A 20,688-nucleotide genomic window follows, 5' to 3' on the forward strand; every position below is an offset into this window, starting at 1 on the left:
GGCATCACATATGGCACAATAGCATCACACATGGGGTATGTTCATGAAAGGCGTGGGGTGGGGTGAGTTGGCTTGTGGGGGAGGACCATGCTGGGTCAAAGTTCAGCACTCATGTAACACAGACAAGACGAAGATGACAAATGATGATGATGATGATTATGGTGAATTACCGTCACTGTAATAGTGGTAATCTTCTGTTGTTGGCCAAGAGAGAGAGAGAGAGAGATCAGGAGAGGGAGGGGGAGGAGGGGAGAGAGGGGAGTAGAGTGAGAGATAAGAGCAGCTGTTACGGACCAGACAAAAAGATGTGTGTCAGATGGCACACACACACCATTGCTCCAGAAAGCTGCTGTGTGAACTGTGTGTGTGAAGTGTATTTATAATTGTTACCAGACACAGTTAAAGTGCACCAATGCAAATGGTCTCTGGTGAGGGGGAAGAAAGACAGGTTAATCTTTAGCCTGGATGTTCACTCACTACCCACGGAGTAGCTAAATTGACAATGGACCTGACTCAGATCCAGTACTGACATGCCATCAACGTTGGCAAACAGAGGCGAACATTTGTGGCGAATATTTTTCTTTTTTTATATTATATTATATTATATTATATTATACTCTCCTGTGTTTAGCCTAGCTCGTGATGTTCCTTATAATTGCAGTTATAAATGCAGTTATTATATTATTTTATTATATATATTATATTACATGACATTACATTACCTTATATTATATTATATTATATTATATTATATTATATTATATTATATTATATTATATTATATTATATTACCTACCCCCATAGAGCGTTTGCCTGTGTGTTTACAAATTGAATGAAGAAGCTGTTTGAAAGCCTTCATAAACATTTGTCCTTCTTTGCTACTTGCTACTCTGACCAGAACCAGATTTGTTCACAAACAAGACTGCTTCTGTCTGGGTCAGTTCAGCATTTACCACCAACTCATATGTGAAACAACAACAGGGAAAGTTAATAATCAATAATTCTGTTTGACTTTTCATAATCAATAATCTAGTTTGAACCAGTAATGAATACCAGCAGCTGTGAGAGGTGACTGTGGTGATTGTATACATGTATGTGTTTTGGGATCTTCAAAAATGTTTGTTTACCTTGTATTTAACCTATTAATGTTCCTTACAGAGTGAAGGTTTCTATATGTTTATGGTTATTGATATTCCGTTAAATGCTATTTAGTCTTTCCCTAATATTGGTAGCTAAGATCTATAAACCTAAACATAACACTGTTGTGTTATGTGTCTGTGTCTGTGGTGTCTACAGGCTCATAGGTGTCTGTTTGTGTCTGAGGCCCATAGCTGTTTGTGGTAGTGACTGTTTGTGTCTACAGGCGCAAAGGTGTCTGTGTCTGAGGCCCAAAGATGCCTGTTTATGTCTGGAGGTGTCTCTTTGTGTCTGAAACCCATAGGTGTCTATTCCATAGGTGTCTATTTGTGTCTGAAGCCCATAGGTGTCTCTTTGTGTCTGAGGCCCATAGGTGTCTCTTTGTGTCTGAGGCCCATAGGGTGTCTCTTTGCGTCTGAGGCCCATAGGGTGCCTGACCTGAAGGGCCTCCTGGATGTTCCCGTTGTAGTCGATGATCTCAGTGATGCCCTGGTCTCCCTTCTGCCCAGGGGGACCCTGTTTGGGAGTCACAAACAAGAAATCAACAATCAATGAGGCACTACAAAAGCTTCATAGTGAATGTTTCAGATCGCGTAGTAGAGCAAATGAAGATCAATGAAGCGACATCAAAGAGCTGAAAAAAACTATAAAGCTATACTATACATGTATATATATATAACTATAGCGGCCGGAGTGGGACTGCTTTTCAGCCCGGGAGTTTCAGGCCCAAGGCAGCCCACTTTTTCCATTGTGGTGGAAATTGGATAAATTAAGCAACAGTTCAGTTCTCACTATCCTGTAGTTTTTATTAGTACCATGGTTCAACAAATGTGTAAAGTTTATATAATAATTTACTTAAACTGAGAAGTTAACAAAAAATATTCCACAAGGATAGGTTGATAAGTTAACAAAAACAGAAAGAAATAAAGCATTTGAAATGTATTCCATTCTTCCACAAAAAGGCATATTCAGTGGCGATTCTAGACATTTTTAACAAGGGTGGCACTAGTGAGGCACTGAGGCCATGAGGCAAAACATGGGGGAACCACATAACCGGTTCCATGTGTTCCGATTGGGTGATTAATGATCAGTTTCTTGAGAACTTTAAAGTTCTCAAGAAACTTGAGGTTGGTATGAAGGAGTGTATTGTGGATGACAGCAAACATTGTTCACGTTGCACATGGTGCAACTTCTTGGAAGTCAACCACATAACCAGTTCTATGTCTTCCGATTGGATGATTAAAGTTCTCAAGAAACTTGAGGCTTGAGGGAGTGTGTTGTGTGTGTGTATAAGTGAGATGTCACACTGCCTGCCCTAGTCGTGTTAGACTGGTTAATGTCATGTAGGACTGAAGGGGAGTACTAACACTCTGTAAAACTATGTAAGTGTTAATTTCTTTAGAAGACCATTTTACTATGGTTAAAACCATGTTTTAAAACAGTAATATCATGAGTGAGCACTTTATCTTTTGTGTATTTAAGTGCCTTGTCGCCCTCTAGTGGTCAAAAGTTGTTCTTTCTAAGAGTGTCTGACCAATGTCATATACTGACCTCCAGTGGCCAACAAAGACGTGTCTCCTGCTGACAGACTTGTGATGTTCTACAATATAGTATAGTATAAATACTCTTTTGATCCCGTGAGGGCTGCATTTATCCCAATCCATGAATTAGTGAAACACACTCAGCACACAGTGAGGTGAAGCACACACTAATCCCAGCGCAGTGAGCTGCCTGCTGCAACAGCGGCAGTCGGGGAGCAGTGAGGTATTAGGTGCCTGCTCAAGGGCACATCAGCCATGCCTACTGGTCGGGGTTCGAACCGGCAACCCTCCAGTTACAAGTCCGAAGAGCTAACCGGTAGGCCACGGCTGCCCCCAACAGTGTGGGTCTACGTATATGAAATGTATGTAATGTATAAGTACTTACTCTGGGCCCCATGGCTCCAAGGTCTCCTTTGTCTCCGAAGTCGCCCTGAAACATTTACAAGGAATAAACAGCATGTTCATGTAGAAAGCTCAGAGAGACAGAAATAAAGGGAAATGGCCTACATTAGTACATCCATCAAGGGTGTGATAATGCTTTTTAATTTTAAGGGACCAGTGGGAATTCTGTAGAATTGGAGCTTTCACGGCACTTCTTCATTGACTTGCATATTTAGGACAGCTGTTGTGGTACAATGCGGTATTACAAGAGCTAGCTGGTTTGCATGGTAACTTCAGTGGATGTCTGGACAACATACAGTAGCATAAGCATTTTTGACATTGTGTCAAAACAGTGTCAAAGCGGTTCTTTTTTATTTTCACATTTCTGTTTTTCTGAGCAGTTTTTAATCTAAAAAAAAAAACCCACATAACACCTTTAACAAAACTCCACTGGGATAGGTGTGACACACAATATTGTATTCCTGCATTTTGGGAAGGTTCATTCAGGGGGAAATTGAACTGAATCTCACCGACCTTTGTCCCTTTGGGGCCAGGTGTCCCTGCCTCTCCTTGCGCCCCCTGGTGGTGGGATGAGAACAAATGTCCAAGTGTTTAATGTCCAAAGTTAAAGGCCTCCACAACTAAACCAGTCAAGGCAAAGATAGTATCCTGATCTTTTAACTGATGGTTGAATTCAATTTTAACATGCCCACACATTACGAGAGATTTTGATTATTTTAATTGAACATTAAAACCAAGCAAAATAAAAACCCTTATCGAACAACTATCATTCATTTGAGCTTGAAAACAAATATATTTCTGTTTTCACCAAGCCACACAAAATTAAGCTGCAACTGCACTGCAACCTGACTTGATGAATCATTTTCCTCGTTAAAGCCATCAGGCAGAGGCTGTTTATTTGAACTGCCATGAGTAAATGCCCCTCCATCTCTGCCACGGCTGAGTGTACTGCCCCCACCCCCCCATGGGGCATCTATTTTGATGGGAAAGGCGAAGTGGACTCAGCGGAGCCCCTGCTTCTGTTTAGACTAAAAGTCCAGCAGGACACCTATCAAAGCAGCGGCGAGAGCAACCATCTCTGGACCTGGGTGCAGCAGCAAACCTCGTTTGGCGTTCTATTATTGTGTTGTTGTTGTTGTTGTTGTTTTACCCTACTGTGGGCTTGAGAGAAATGCAGTTTCAATCCTCTATATGTCTTGTAAATAGCAGAATTAACAATAAAGTTGACTTTGACTTTGACTTTGTTTATGAGAATATATGATGCTGCAGAATTGGATTGTAACAGGCTCTAATATTATACCATATTAGTCCCTTTGGACAAAAGCATCTGCTAACATACATAAACCTTTTATACCTTTATCAGTTTAACAGTAAGGGAACTGTAAAGGTAAATGTAGGTATTGTAAGTAATGTAAGTATTTGCTATCAAAGTAGTATTTTTGAATTTGTGACATTTTTAAGCCAGTTGGTATTTTAATTTCCTTTAAGCACCACTAAGTGGCAGCAGAGAGCTGTTTCACGTGTGAAGAATTCCCTCTGTGCTCAATAGGACAGACTCGCTACTTATAGTTGTGGGCCACAAAGTTTATGATATAGTCCAGAGTGCAGACATGGTGGAAAACAGAATGCCCTGGGCCCATGCAAGTATGTGGAATGCCGGAATACACAGGAAAAACTGCGGAATCTCCGACCGCAAGGTTACTCCTCCTCACACACTCCTCACTCTGACCTCGGTGGCTACGCTCAGACCAGGGTGACGCTACTGGTCTTCTGTTAAGACAGGGTGGTTCACACACACACACACACACACACACACACACACACACACACACACACACACACACACACACACACACACACACACACACGTACACATGTACATGCACACACAAATGTGTGTATATTCACACAAACACCGACGCACAAACCAACACACACACACGGATATTGACATAAACATCACCACACACACACACACACACACACACACACATCAAAATAACTGACCTTCTGTCCAGCAGGGCCGATCTCTCCTCGCTCACCCTTTCCTGGTGGCCCCAGCTCCCCTCTCTCGCCCTGTAGACACACACACACACACACACACACACACACACTTTCTCAGGATCACCCGCAGCCATCTGGGTGACCTTTTGACCTGCTGAGGTCAGCCGGGAGTGATGGTTTCTGGGAGAGAGATGTGTGCCTCATCCCAGATCACAAGAGTAACGGCACAAACACATTCATTGCAGAAAAGTGCAAAACCAACAGACATGGATTAGGCTTGTTGTTTGTGCGGTAAATATAGGACTGTCGCATTGCTGTGGTCAAACCCTGGGCCACATGCCTCCTCCTCGTCCTCGTCGGTGACTCTGGCTTCCACGTCTCTGTTCTGTGTCACTCTGAGGGACCAGCAGTGGCATCTCAAGAGGGCAGTGTGGTGTCACTGAACGCATCCGCACACACTTTCTCTCTCTCACTCAGTGTATTTCTCCCTCTCCTTCTTTCTTACGTTTTCTCTCTCCCTCACTCTCTCTCTCTCTCTGACCCTCACTTGCTCTTTCTCACACAATCTCTCTCTCTCTATCTCTCTCTCTCTCTCTGACCCTCACTTGCTCTTTCTCACACAATATCTCTCTCTCTCTCTCTCTGTCTCTCTCTCTCTCTTTCCCTCTCTCTCTCTCTCTCTCTGTCAGTGTCTCTCTTTCTCTTTCTTTTCTCTCCCCTATGTCTCTCACTATCTCTCTTTCTCCCTCTCAGACTTTATCTATATATACATGTCTCTCTCTCTCTCTCTCTCTCTCTCTCTCTCTCCTAGAGATAGCTGAAGACGACTGTAAGTTAAGTGGTCTGCAGTCTCTGCAACGTTGATGACAACACAACCACCCCCCCCCCCCCACCCTCGTTCCTCCCCCACCTTTGCCATCAGAGACTCTAGACATCTAATTCTCCTGGTTAATTGTGGCAGCCTGTGCACACAGCCGGCTGGCCAGGGGAGCGACAGGGCCATTAAGTCTCCCTCCACGCCCAGGACTGCCCAAACCCAGCTCAGCCCGAAAAAAAAGCAGCCAGGTCTGCATTCCTCTCTAGTCAGTCTGCAGTTCTTTATCCTCCCAAATCCCATATCTGCTGCTGCTGCATCATGTCTGAGTCCTCCGTGCGATGCTATTTACTGGCACAGGTCCGCCTGCGTAGCCGCTGAGTCCTCCGTGCGATGCTATTGACTGGCACAGGTCTGCCTGCGTAGCTGCTGAGTACTCTATGAGATGCTATTGACTGGCACAGGTCTGTCTGCGTAGCTGCTGAGTACTCTATGAGATGCTCTTCTGAGCAACAGACTTGCTGTGACGTCATGTCCTCAGCCAAATGTCTTATTGTTCAAAGCGGTAAACTGGTGCAAACATCCAATGTGAGTTTGCCTGTAGTCTGACATTTCATGTTATTTGTTAATTTATTTGCTTTGCAAATACTAGCATTTTCCCTCAGGAATGTGAATGTAGTGGGATGCTGTGGACAGAAGTAGATCAGCTGCTTCATCGTGTCTTCAGCTGTGTGGTCCACAGTGTGTCTCGGTGGACCATTGTGGGCCACCTAATATCTCATGTCCGCAATGAGGGTCAGCAGACAACATATGGTCTAATGTGTCTTCATGTCCTCAGTAAGACACTGCACAACATATGCTCTAATGTGTCTTCATGTCCTCAGTAAGACACTGCACAACATATGCTCTAATGTGTCTAATGTGTCTTCATGTCCTCAGTAAGACACTGCACCACATCACGTCTAATGTGTCTTCATGTCCTCAGTAAGACACTGCACAACATAACGTCTAATGTGTCTTCATGTCCTCAGTAAGACACTGCACAACATAACGTTTAATGTGTCTAATGTGTCTTCATGTCCTCAGTAAGACACTGCACAACATATGCTCTAATGTGTCTAATGTGTCTTCATGTCCTCAGTAAGACACTGCACAACATAACGTCTAATGTGTCTAATGTGTCTTCATGTCCTCAGTAAGACACTGCACAACATCACGTCTAATGTGTCTTCATGTCCTCAGTAAGACACTGCACAACATATGCTCTAATGTGTCTAATGTGTCTTCATGTCCTCAGTAAGACACTGCACCACATAACGTCTATTGTGTCTTCATGTCTTTAGTTAGACACAGCACCACATAACGTCTAATGTGTCTTCATGTCCTCAGTAAGACACTGTGCACAACATATGGTCTAATGTGTCTTCATGTCCTCAGTAAGACACTGCACAACATAACGTCTAATGTGTCTTCATGTCCTCAGTAAGACACTGCACAACATAACGTCTAATGTGTCTTCATGTCCTCAGTAAGACACTGCACCACATAACGTCTAATGTGTCTTCATGTCTTTAGTTAGACACTGCACCACATAGGGTCTAACGTCGTTATGTCTACAGCAAGACTGTGCACCACAGAAGGATTGTTGTGTCTTTATGTCTTCAGTGAGACTCTACTCTGTGGCCTACATAATGTTTGTTGTGTCTTTATGCCTTCGGTGAGACTCTGTGGCCTACAGAAGGCCTGCTGCATCGTTATGGCTCCCGGCAGCAGACGGGTGCGCTCGTTAAATGCCCAGCGTGAGTCTGCTCGGTCGTCTGTAGGCCAGCTGGGAGGCTCTAAACTACTGGTGGGAGCACACCACGGGATAACAGCACCGCCAGCCAGCCTCAGTGGCAGATGGTGAAGTTGGCAAAGGGGAAGCTCTCATTCTCACTCAGCACCCCCACCCCCACCCCACCCCCCTGCTGCTTCCTGATAACCTCATACTCTGATAACATCTCGCTGCAAACAGAAGCTAAAGCTGTAAAAATCTGTTCCTGATTTAGATGTAGTTTTGAGGAACGTTTTAGAGTCAATCTCCCTCACCTGGTTCTGGTCAGGTGCTGACTGTACTGCTTGATGGTGATGAGCTGGGTTAGCATTCCGATATTTGTCTGGGTTAGGTTGCTAAGTTACGGTACCTCTTTGCATGTGTGCTTTCGTGGCCTGACGTGCTGCAACCACCAGAGTAAGTAGAAGAGATTTAGTCTCCTTATCATTTAAAGATAAAGAGCCGAAACGATCGCTCTTTCAGTCCAGTCAGGTTTAAAGGTAAAGCCAACATAAAGGTTACTAACATTGCAGCTGACCATGGATTTGTTTTGGAGCCTACACAGAATCGACAGCTCAAGGGTCCATGACGAGTAAAGTGCACAAAAATCAGACAAGTTCCTGGCTGGAACTTATGAGTTCATGAACTCTTTCGGGTAAGTGTAATAGTGTTGAGTGGAGTGGGTAGATGAGGCGGTGTGGGGTTTACCCACCTTGGTTCCTGGAAGGCCCGGTAGCCCTGGTTCCCCCTGAGGTCCAAGGAACCCTGGTTCTCCCTGGAAGTGGCAGAGTGAGAGATTTAATGTAATTCACTCAACACACACACACACACACACACACACACACACACACACACACTTAGGCCAGTCATCACATCAGCATCAGAGTCTCCAAACACACATCACACACCACACCCAGCCACAAGCCTGGTTACGGCTCAAGTGAACGGTGCATTTACTTTTAGCCAACAGGATTCTGCAAAAGCATTGCCTGCGCACATTCACTAAATTGAGGGTTTTTTTTTATAAAGTGTTTTTTGTGCCCAAGCGGAAAAACCCCACAAGCTCGGCATGGATTACCACCCCCCCCCCCCCCCCGCCCCTCCCCTCCCAAAAAAAAAAAAAAATACAAATAAAATAATAAAACAAATCTTTTCCAGTAGTTTTTGACATTCCCTAATGTGTTTCTCATCTCTGATGGGCTCATTTTAATTTAAGGCCTGACTGAGCAGAGATCTATTAGGTGCTAATCGCGTCCCGACGCATGTTTGCAGCCCTGCGTGAGGACGGAGGAGGAGGAGGAGGAGGAGGAGGAGGGGGGAGGAAGGGCGACGAGATGGTCCTCTGCCATCAGTGAAAAACAGGAGGCGAGCGAGCGGAGTGAAAGGGACCCAGGAGGGCTCATGTTATGAAACATTTTCACATCACGCTCACGCTAGGCTCTCGATTCTGAACAGGCACGTACGGTTGCATTAACTGGCCGGGGTCGTGATTGGAAACGGGAATGGCTAATATGTTTATAATGTCCTGTTGTCGAGTGTTGTTCCTGGCAACCTGAACGGCCTTACCCTGCAGGGCTGTGCAGTATTCGAATTGCAATTCTGCTTCCTGTTTGCTACCTAAATTGAAATGCAAGTGAAATTCAAGAATTTAATTGGAATTTAAGAGCCAGTTTCAATTAAATTCTAGAATTTTCCACAAGCCTGTTACCCTGAAGTCTCATTGAGCAACTATTATGGCAATTAAGAGTAAGAAAGTGGAACATGATAACCTGTCTGATGATCATTTAATCATGTCTCTTAGGGAAAAGGCCTCTTAATTCTGTTGCTCCCGTCTGAATCAAAATATCCATCTCGCTCTTCTCTAGATACTCGATTGCACAAATCAGTGGCATGTGGCGTTTGCAAACAAGGTTTCTGTTTGCCTCGAGTTTTTGGTGAACATTTGTGAACACGGAATGTTCACTCCAAAACGTTCAAATTGAACTGTTCAGTGAAAACATGTTTGCCATGAACATTCGCCACTGTTTGCCACATTTGTACACACCTCACGTGTGATGGGAGCAAAAAATGAAGATGATATTAAGGGCAGGGATCAGAAAGTGAAGCTTCCCTGCTCTTGAGTATCATACATTTCAATCTGACAGATAGAGATACACAACTCTGTGTACTCAGTCAAACTCTCCTTGTGGGACATTACCTGTCAGCGGGAAATCTTGACACCATTTGATTGTAGGGCAGGATTAGATTTGCTCCAAGGCTAACTGTTCTCTGGTTAGCTGTGATTGATGACAGACTACAGTACTTACTTTATTGTATGTATTAGCTTACATTTGAGACTATATGTGATATATGAGACTGCATGAGACTATGTAAGGCTAAATTAAGCCATGAGACTACGAGACTAAGGCTACATTTGTAACCCATGAGACAGCTTGAGACTACATGAGAATGTGAAGACTGGTCGTCTGCAAAGTGTTAGCCCCAGTATAGCCAGCTGTGGGTGTGAGTAGGCTAGGCTAGGCTATAACATGAGTGCGGGTTAGGGTAGGGTGGGGTGGGGTGGGGTGGGGGAGTTAGCAGTCAATAAGCATTTCAAGCCCCTTTAAGTGAAACCAGGGTTATAGAAACCAGGAAGGGCTCTTTCTTCTGCCCGTTTCTTATCCTACCAAAGCCAACAGGTTACAAGCATGCCCGGGCGATACAGGCAAACAAACCAAAACAGCAACGAGCGTGTGAGCTCATGCCTACATGCTTACTGCAGCATTCCTCTCTCACACGTTATGAGGTTCAGACCAATGACCTTGTACTTCTTTTCTTTTTTTCCCCTCTTTCTTTGTTTCTTTCTTACTTCCTTTCTTCTCTGTCCTGGTTCACTTGTTTTAACAGATGTTTGAAAGGCTAAGGTGCTGAGTTTTATTTCCCAGGAAAAAAAGGAAGCTATTACAGCTATGCATAAAAGGGCACTTTTCCTTTCTACACAAAGCTCTTGTCGCATCACATCACATCACATCACATCACAACACATCCAAAATCATAGACTACCATGAACTTGACGAAAGGACAAAGCCTACAGTTTACTCTCATATTTTCTCTGTCTCTCACATCATCAGCATTCCAATCATATCAACACGTCTGACAGCGCTGAATATGCCAGCAAATGGAGAGGTGGTATGGAGAGCAATCATGCCGACCAGAACCTGATTGCTTCATTGTCTTGCCTGCATGAATCAATCAGGTCCTCTGTTCAGCTACCCACCCACATGCAACCCAGCATGATGAGTCTACGCATCAGTGTGTCGAGATTAGATCTAAATGTAACCCTTTTTTTAGATGAATATGTCATCCAGATAGAAACTATCAGGGTGCCAGATCACTGGAGTGCCGTTAAGCAGCAGACACGGTCATACTGCCTGCCTGTCATCTGGGGATAGTGTGTATCATGGCGTTCAAAATAACAGTCTCACTTCTCACTGGTGAAAGAATAACAAAGCTATTGGAAATACAACCTTGAAGTCCAGATAAATAAAGGCAGCGGAAATCGAAACTGTCTTCCTGAAGTAAAACAAAGACCATCTATCTATCTATCTATCTATCTATCTATCTATCTATATATCTATCTATCTATCTATCTATCTATCTATCTATCTATCTATCTATCTACCTATCACCTATAAGGAAATACACTGTAAGTAAGCATGAGAGGGTTCTGAAGTTCTTCACTGATGGTACTGTGGGATTGGTTCAGGAAGAAGGAAGTGTCAGGGACAGGAAGTGAGGATGGTGGGGATGAAGATGAGGGTGACTTTAGACACAACAACAGGAGCAGTAGCAGCGGAGAGCAGAGGTTACCTTAATCCCGGGAAGTCCCGGCAGGCCCGGCAGTCCTGGCTCTCCCTACACAGGAAAAGTGCGACAGATTACAGCCAAGCCAAGCCAAGCCGGGAGCCTGTCTGTCGCCTGGGAAACCAGGAAGGGCCAGCCTATCACTGAGAGGGACACCGAGTGCCCAAACCATCACTGGGGTCATTCTATAACTTAAACTGAGCTCATTCTAGACATTGAACTGGGCTTACGTTTCCTGGACGCATCATTGTGCAGCAGCCATGACGACTCAGAGAGAGAGAAAGAAAGTGTTTGAAATGATAGTCTCTCTGTCATTTATCAATGAATTGAAAGCCTATCTGTCCATCATATGACAATGGTCATTTAACAACACCACTTCTGGGTTGTTGGAACCTACTGGGGGAAATCTACAGGTACCGCAAAGTTCCAGTGTTTCTGCTGGGGTTATTTCCATGGAAACCTCCCTGTCTTTTGTCATTTGTCTCTGAGATGTAATCATGTCACTTTCAGTGCTGTCATTACACCATGTTCTCAATTATATATCCTTTTAAATAGGGATGTGATGTCAGCCAGGGTGTTTGAGGCTGTGGGTCGACAGAAGGTTCCTTTATGTAATGACAGTTCCCCTCTCTCTCTCTTTCTCTATCTCTCTCTCTCTCTCTCTCTCTCTCTCTTTCTCTGACGCAAGTAACTGACCTCGCATCTTAAATATACACTGGCACAAGTGGTTTTAAAGTTGACTAGAACATCATAGAAGTTTAAGTAAGTAAGTAGGCTAAACAAAGATCCTCAGAGGAGGCATTTGCATGCCCACATGCTGTAAACAGTTTAATCCCACAATTAGTAATTCATGCTCTGTTCCAGAGATTAGGCAGATGAGCAGAAGTGTGTCAGACGTCATCAAGTGAACTGCATCCTGACTCGTGAAGCTTACACTGCCTTGGTGCTTACTTCTCCCCAGAGCCACGTCAACTTGACTAACTATGTTGCTTGTTCTTCTCCCTCCAACAGAGCTTCAACTCTTTCCACTCCTCCTAGTCTCTGAGGGTCGCTCAGATGAATTATTCAGTGAGGATCGGATCAACACTGCTTTACCGGTCACACAGTAATGAGCAATAAAGAGAGAAGGGAGTTAGAAAACAGACGCACACACACACACACACACACACACACACACACACACATACAAACACACACACTGCAGCCAGAGGCTATAGGCTAATGCGGAGGTGTAAAAGTCAGCCACTGTGTCTTAGTGGATGACCAGTAGAGATTTTTTCTTCTACCCTCCCACATCTTCCTCTCAGTAGAGAGAGAAAGAGTGAGAAAAAAGAGAGAGAGAGAGAGTGAGAGAGAGTGATAGAGAGAGAGAGAGAGAGAGAGAGAGAGAGGTGGGAGGGGGAGAGCTTGTGAGCCGGGAACAGGACTGAGACTCGTTCGAGCGGGTGGGAGAGTGAGAGTGAAAAATTAATGGGCTCTGTCCTGCGGGCATGGACAGTGTAATTAGATGCCAAGAGAGTGCCACTCTCAGTATAAATTCGGCCTTGATACTCTCCCCTAAAATGTGTTTATTTGTGTGCTTGGTTCTCTATACCAAGACTGCAGGATTGCCCTACAACCCCATATGAAAATGTTTTATTGAAGGAGAACCGTATGGGGCTATATGATAGAGAAAAAAAATATTACTATATAAAAATCCAAGTGGATAAAGTACTTTCTGAGCTCTGGTTGCCTTGGTGAGGAGAAAACGGCTACACATTGTTTGATATTCTAGAAGGCTATGGAATTGGAACATATGGGTAAGTTCCAATTCCAAGCAAGACAGTTTTACTGTTTCACAAAGCGCACAGTGAGGTCATTAAAAGGACACTCTTGGACGAAACGTGTGAGAAAGCATGTTAGTAAAACCACAGCACTTTTTCAAGCAGCGTGTTAATCTGTCAGGCATCTTGGTGACATCTGAAAACCTGCGTTCTGCCTTCAACTTTCCCACTGATAAAGACTCTCAACTAATGTCCTTGCAATAACAGCCGCCTGGACAGTAGAATCTCTCAACCACATTCTGGGAAATCGAACCATGAGATTTCTCTGTTAGGCCTACTCTTGACTAGATGCAGACACATTTTTTTTTCCACTTGACTGGATGTGTATTCATGGGTTTTACCTTCTGTCCTCCGCGTCCAGGCTCCCCGGGTTCGCCCTACAGGAGAGGTGGACAGAAGAAAGAGAGAGAGAAAGAGAGAGAGAGAAAGAGAGAGTCCATTCAGCACCATTGTGACCTCAACCTCGTGTAGAGCAGAAACATATTGAATAGATGCACACTAATAGAGGACTCCTTGTAAAGGCTTTATATAGTGCTGTCTCAGCAGCAAGCCGACAGAAAAGTCTCACCTTAATGCCAGCGGCTGAGGACCCAGCGTCACCCTGCAGGAGGTGGACAAGCAGGAGAATGTTAGAGGTGTTGTGACCCCAAGCACCAACCTTACATTACATTACATTACGTTACATTTGGCTGACGCATTTTTAACCAAAGCGACTTACAACACGATAGACAGTTTAAGCTTTTTAAAACAATTCTGCCAACAATTCTGTTGGCAGAATTGTTTTAGTGCTGTTTTCAGTGCTGTTTTTTTTTTATACAACATCAGATATAACATCAGTGGGTCAGCTCACACGCCGCCCCACAGATACAGTTCAAGTTGCACGACACAGTTTACTGGCTGAGTGAGTGACTTCACTTTGCCCCGTCATTTCAAATAGGACCCAATAAGTTTCCTCTTTTCTAATGGGTGGTTACAAAGAGGAGTTTACTCTCCACTCCACACCTCTCTCACACTTTTGTAGTGTAGTTTGTAGTCTCTTTATCCTAAAACTCACAAACATGTTTTTGGTACATACTTTATTTGTCCTAGATAGATAGATAGATAGATACTTTATTGATCCCCAGGGGAAATTCAAGGTCTCAGTAGCATACAGACAACACACACACATTCACTAACAGCAGAAAAAAGTAATTAAAAGTATATAATATAAAAACACAACTAAGCAATAAGGACAGTAGAAGATAAAGAATATACTAAATATACTAAAATACAAATTATACTAACTAACACTTAATCTAAATCAATTCTAAAAACAGTATCCACATAGTGGTGATTAATCAATCAAGAGGCACTTGCAATGACTGAGGCAGGGACTGAGCCTGTGATTGTCTGTGCATAGTAAGGTAAGGTAAGGTGCTCTGTGTGAGTGAGTGTCACAGTGATAGTGCAATGGTGATAGTGGTCATGGTGATAGTGTAAATGACTAAGTCCAACAGTCCAACAGTCCAACAGTGCAACAGTGACAGTGTCCTGAAGAAATTGTTGCACCCACATCTACAATTAGCAGAACACTGTGCTTAATTCTAGTAATTTGTTATGGGTTGTTCCAAAGAGCGACCGATCTTTCTTTCTTTCTCACTCTCACCCTCTGCAGGCTTGTTGAATCTGTACAACACTTACTTTGAGTGATACTAGCTTTCTGGAACACAGACTATTACAAGAGCCCTGTGCTTAATAATTACAAACTATTACATATTGCCTAAGGACTCTTATTATGCAGCATGAAGTGAGCCTGATGGGGTTTTTTTGCCCTCTGGGTACCTGGATCTGCTGGATCTGGACCTACTATAGTTCACAGCCCCCCCCCCCCCCCTCCTCCACACACACACACACACACACACACACACACACACACACACACACACACACACACACACACACACACACACACACACTCTCCCAGGCTGTGAGGAGGTGCCCTGGCATAATTGAGTCAGAGTAGGAAAGTGCACCTCAGAGTCTCTCCACAAAACGCCCAAGTGATCTTTAAAGGCTCGTCACCGGGCAATAACTCCAAACTCGACGTAATAAATCTCACCCTGCAACCCCCCGGAACGCACAGACTACAGAATGGGCACAGTCAGAGAGCGTGACGTTGACTTAGCTAAAGTACGGGAATACAGAAGCGTGTGCAAAAAAAAAACACATCAGCGCACACACTGCACAGAAACTCTAATACGCTCCTGCCAGCGATAATAACTTTTTTCTCAAGGACAGAGAGCCTCTGTGTGGGATGAGAACAGGACTGCCCAGCATCGCAGCGCATTTGCTGGCTGAAGACCTAAACAGATCTGGCTGTCGGTTAACCTCAGGCAGGCCTCTCAGCCCCCTCTCCACTGGGTTTGGATCCCACCTTTTATGTAGCTCAACACACCTGAGTTACATCAGTGTAATTAAAACGGTCTTTATTTTGCTAGACCACAGGCCCCATTATCTCTGTCTCTGTTCAAAGACACATGTGAGAGTCATTAGGTCGGCCATGTTCGGCTCATCAATGTGAGCCGAGTTTGCGGAGCGGGAAAGAGCTGCGGCGACAGAGAGAAGGACTGATAGATGGAGACCGCAGGGATTGACCAGAGCACAGTTAAGTCAGGATTACTTGGGAGGACGCTGTGGCGCCGTGGCAACAGCATCCGTACCACATTCGGGTCCGAGCTCGCGCCCCTGGAGACCTGGGTTCCAGACCGACCCGGGTCATTTCCTCTCTCTCTCTCTCTCTCTCTCTCTCTCTCTCTCTCTCTATCTCTCTCCCACTCACTTCCTCTCAGTCTCTTCACTGTCCTGTCATCATAAAGGCAAAAAGCCCAAAATATATACTTAGAAAAAAAGTCTGGATGACTCCCATAGGCCATTCCTAACGACAAGGAATGAGTTCTGTTCTTGAACCAAAGTTGTTTTGGAACCTGATGAGATGGTTCCCGGCAAACACGTTTTGCAACAATATGCCTCGTAGGACGCTATGCACCAACCTTGGATGCCGAGTGATTTACTGTAGGTTCAGAATTCATAGCGTCTTACCGGGCAGACTTCAATAGAACTCCACCACTTCCCTTTGCGTGAGCATTTCAATTTCAATGAGCCCCTTGATCCCACAGCCTTTCAGCTGGCGCACCTCCGTGAGTCATCTCTAATAGGTGCACATCATCAACAGGAGCTCCTCTCACTCAGTATGTTTGCCCCAGTGAAATATTTATTGTGTGTGTGTGTGTGTGTGTGTGTGTGTGTGTGTGTGTGTGTGTGTGTGTGTGTGTGCCTATGTCTGTAAATGTGTCTGTGTGCATGCCTGTGTGTGTGTGTTTCTATATTTGTGTGTGTGTGTGTGTGTGTGTGTGTGTGTGTGTGTGTGTGTGTGTGTGTGTGTGTGTGTGTGTGTGTGTGTGAAAACTGCTCACTGCAGCCTCTTTGCTACCAGACATAGGGCACATACCAGCGTCCCACCACAGGGCTGCCTCTGGACTAGCGCCTCCTGTCCCGGGACCAGAGCCTCTTTACTGGGCTTCAGAGCGACAACACAAACACAACTGTGAGGCCTATAATGTTAATTGCCAGGAGGAGGGGGTGATGTGTGGGATTGTATATGTGTGAGTATGTACATGTGTGCGTGTCCGTGTGTGTGTGTGTGTGTGCGTGAGTGCACGGGTGTATATATGTGCATGAATCAGTTTATGTGAGCCACTAGAGCACATACATGTGTGCGTGTGTGTATGTGTGTGTGTGTGTGTGTGTGTGTGTATGGGTGAATCAGTGTGTTTATAAGTGTGTGTGTGTGTGTGTAAGTCTGTGTGTGTGTGGAGGAGATGATTACGGCCGGTGGGAACGTGAGCAGGGTGAGTGTGTGTCTGTGTGAGCGCTGCACTGGGCTGCACTGGGCTGGGCTGGGCTGGGCTGTGATCCTGGCTGCCGGGGCGCTGCAGAATCTGTGGTTCCACTCCACATGCTCGGTGCGCTCAGAAGTTGCTGTGGAATGCCGGCCGCGGCCTTTATGAGTGCCATTACCATGCGCCGCACACAAGGCACGGTTAATTGCCCTGTTTTTTTGCTGGCAGTAAACTGCATTAACGGTTACAGCTGGATATCACTAACCAGCCCCCCCCCCCCCCCCCCCGTACCTCCCCCCCCCCACAATTCCACCCCCTGTACCCCCCCCCCCTTATTCCACCCCCTGTACCCCCCCCCCCCTTATTCCACCCCCTGTACCCCCTTCCATCTCAACTTTCAAATCCCCTCTCCAGCCCTCTCTTCTTCTCTCCTTCCCTCTCCCCACCTCTCCTCCCCTCTCCCCACCTCTCCTCTCCTCTCTCCCTTCTCTCCTCCCCTCTCCCCACCTCTCCTCTCCTCTCTCCCTTCTCTCCTCCCCTCTCCCCACCTCTCCTCTCTCCTCTCCTCTCCTCTCTCCTCTCTTCTTCTCTCCTTCCCTCTCCTCACCTCTCCTCTCTCCTCTTCTCTCCTTTCCTCTCCTCTCCTCTCCTCCCCTCTCCTCTCTTCTCCTCTCCACCCCTCCCCTCTCCCCTTCTCCTCTCTTCTCCTCTCCTCTTCTCTCCTCTCCTCTGTGCTCCTCTCCTCCCCTCTCCTCTCCTCCCCTCTCCTCTCCTCTCCTCTCTTCTCCTCCCCTCCTCCCTTCTCTCCTCTCCTCTTCTCCCTCTCTTCTTGCTTGTGTTCCATTGGCTGCTCCCCCGGGTTGATCTCTTCCCTGCTCCAAAACCACCTCCGATTCACACGGATGTTTTTGCATGTTAGCACCTGGCTCTATTGTAGTACGCTTAATTGACGGGAAAACCGAACGAGCACTCAAACGGAATGGACAACTTATTCCGCTTCGGTTGCCATTTAGTTTCAACCTCCTCACGCACACGCACACACACACACACACACACACACACACACACACACACACACACACACAATAGGGAAACATGTTTTAAAATCCTGTGATCCAAATAGGCAATAACTTACAAGCCCTGTGGATGATTCCTGTCTTGTTTTGGCTTTATGGAATGGTGTAAAGTTTAATGTATCAGACATCAAAGCGAATTCTGCAGTGCACCTGTCAGATCTTGGCAGACATTTGCATTTGTTATACAGCTTCACCATCTGGAGTCTATTGACTCGTCTCTCCGCTGGTGGAAACTATAACCTGCGACTCGAGCCACCGTTGGGCCCAAAAGCTCAACACATGGCCGCCCAAGCAACAAACACCCTGAAGAACGGCTGCACACACTCTCCTCAAACACACTCTCCTCAACACACACTCCTCAACACACACTCCTCAACACACTTTCCACAACAAACACACACACACAACGACAACAGACGAGCATGTTTGGCTTGTTGATGGGAGTGCAGCTGGACGCCCAGAGAGGGTTTGATCCGTCTCCTTGCACCTAATCTGTTATATGCTGACATGAGGGTAATCTCCGCAGCCTGTTTTAATTTGACTGAGATGTCGAGACGTCTGACGGGCCTCTGAAGGCTCATAAAACAGCTGGAACAGGAGTAAGGGTGTGTGTGTGTGTGTGTGTGTGTGTGTGTGTGTGTGTGAGATGGAAGAGGCGCTGGTGAGTGAATGAGTGGCAGGACCGTGGCACATGAGAGATTAAAGTTTGGCTGGAGATGCGGATGATGCCAGCGGGAAAAATGGCAACAGGGATGAATGGTTGGCATGACAACACAGACTAGAGTGATCAGTCAGGGGCTCGCTCTAAGATGGAGGTGCCAATGAGGAGGACAAATGAAAGAAACAACCCAAAACTGTGATAAGAAACGTTGGTGATGCCATCTTTGGGTTGTCCATGTTTAGGGACTTTGTTGCTTTGTTGAAATTCAAATTCAGTCTTTCTAATTGTTCACATAACATGACTACATTACTTTAACCAAAACCAATCCCTAACTCTGACCTTAACTCTACATGAAGTGTCAATAGAAAGCTTGATCTGAGCATCTAAAGATCTATGGGAGACCATTCAAATATAAAGTGACCGAAACCTTAGAGAACAATGATTGGTTTTTGAAGTACAAAAGCTTCACTGACTCCTTCATTCCATTCAAGAACGTTCTAGAAGTCTGGTCTCAGTTCCATAGTGGGTTGCTTTGCTTCAGAGCTTAAAAGGGCCTGAACATGAGACATGCAAAGGTATTGTTCTTTTTTATTTACCTATTTCAGCACTAACCCTTTCCCATTGTTTGCTTTCCAACTGTAAGTATTAATCATTATAATAGAAATGTAACAATGTACAAAAGCAATAACATGTTAGACTTTTATCTTTTTTCTCTGCGTTGGTGTGGGTTCCGAGCCAGTAGACTGAGACCTCATCTTGAGCTCACAGCAGGACAGGGAGAGATAGAGAGAGGAAAACAGAGAGAGAGAGAGAGAGAGAGAGAGAGAGAGAGAGAGAGAGAGAGATGGAGAGTGAGAGAGAGATGGAGAGCAGGAGAGACAGAGAGAGAAAGAAAGGGAAAGCAGAAGAGAGAGAGAGAGAGAGATGGAGAGCAGGAGAGACAGAGAGAGAGAGAGAGAGGGAAAGCAGAAGAGAGAGAGAAAGAGGTAGAGCAGGAGAGGGAGAGGAAGAGAGGGGAAGATGGAGAGAATGAGAGAGGCAGAGAAGCAGAGCAGGAGAGGGAGAGAGAGGTAGAGCAGGAGAGGGAGAGGAAGAGAGGGGAAGATGGAGAGAATGAGAGAGGCAGAGAAACAGAGCAGGAGAGGGAGAGAGAGGGAAAGGGAAAGCAGAAGAAAAGAGGGAAGATGGAGAGATGAAGAGAAGGAGAGAAGGAGAAATGGAGAGCAGGAGAGGGAGAGAGAGAGCATGAGGGAGGGAGAGAAGGCGCGAGGGAAAGCTCCAGTAGACTGGCGCGGTGGTGGCACATTAAAACCCACCGCCAGGCTACGGCTTTAACGGCGGCAGCAGCAGCCGCCACGCAGGCTTCACTTTAATGGCACAGAGCCAGTCGGGCGCCAGGTAAGGCGACAGGCACAGATTGAGAGTGTCGCTCACTCTGGCTGGCTGGCTGTGAAGTCAAAACACACACACAATCACACACAAACACACACACACACACACACACACACACACACACACACACACACAAACACACACACACACACACTTCAGTGACTAATTTGAGCCATAAAACCAAACGTCACACACACAGGGGGAGAGAAATAGAGCGGACGGGCGGGTGGGCACTGGGAGAGATTTATGCCCCCGGCGTTATGGCGGCACTCAAACTTACGCACTCGGCGTTCCCGCAGGGGCT

General features: G+C 45.6%; 2 protein-coding genes across 9 annotated transcripts in view; one reads left to right on the forward strand and one right to left on the reverse strand.

Moving 5' to 3' along the window:
• The window catches only part of LOC121690252 (C-type mannose receptor 2-like), a 1,098,322-nt gene that overhangs the window by 352,297 nt on the left and 725,337 nt on the right, over positions 1–20,688 (forward strand). The window lies entirely within an intron of this gene.
• LOC121690247 (collagen alpha-1(XXV) chain) overlaps positions 1–20,688 on the reverse strand; it is a 211,598-nt gene that overhangs the window by 22,702 nt on the left and 168,208 nt on the right. For 7 of the 8 annotated variants that reach the window (XM_042070701.1, XM_042070700.1, XM_042070703.1 and 4 more), the window contains 9 exons: positions 13,946–13,978; positions 13,719–13,754; positions 11,561–11,605; positions 8,424–8,486; positions 5,088–5,156; positions 3,594–3,638; positions 3,064–3,108; positions 1,576–1,653; positions 171–194 (listed from right to left, as the gene is read on the reverse strand). In XM_042070701.1, coding sequence (XP_041926635.1) covers positions 171–194; positions 1,576–1,653; positions 3,064–3,108; positions 3,594–3,638; positions 5,088–5,156; positions 8,424–8,486; positions 11,561–11,605; positions 13,719–13,754; positions 13,946–13,978 — 438 coding nt within the window. The remainder of the gene's footprint in view (positions 1–170; positions 195–1,575; positions 1,654–3,063; positions 3,109–3,593; positions 3,639–5,087; positions 5,157–8,423; positions 8,487–11,560; positions 11,606–13,718; positions 13,755–13,945; positions 13,979–20,688) is intronic. The other variant, XM_042070698.1, reaches the window with a different exon arrangement.

Source organism: Alosa sapidissima, chromosome 18 (assembly GCF_018492685.1).
Source record: "Alosa sapidissima isolate fAloSap1 chromosome 18, fAloSap1.pri, whole genome shotgun sequence".
Taxonomy (NCBI): Eukaryota; Metazoa; Chordata; class Actinopteri; order Clupeiformes; family Clupeidae; genus Alosa; species Alosa sapidissima.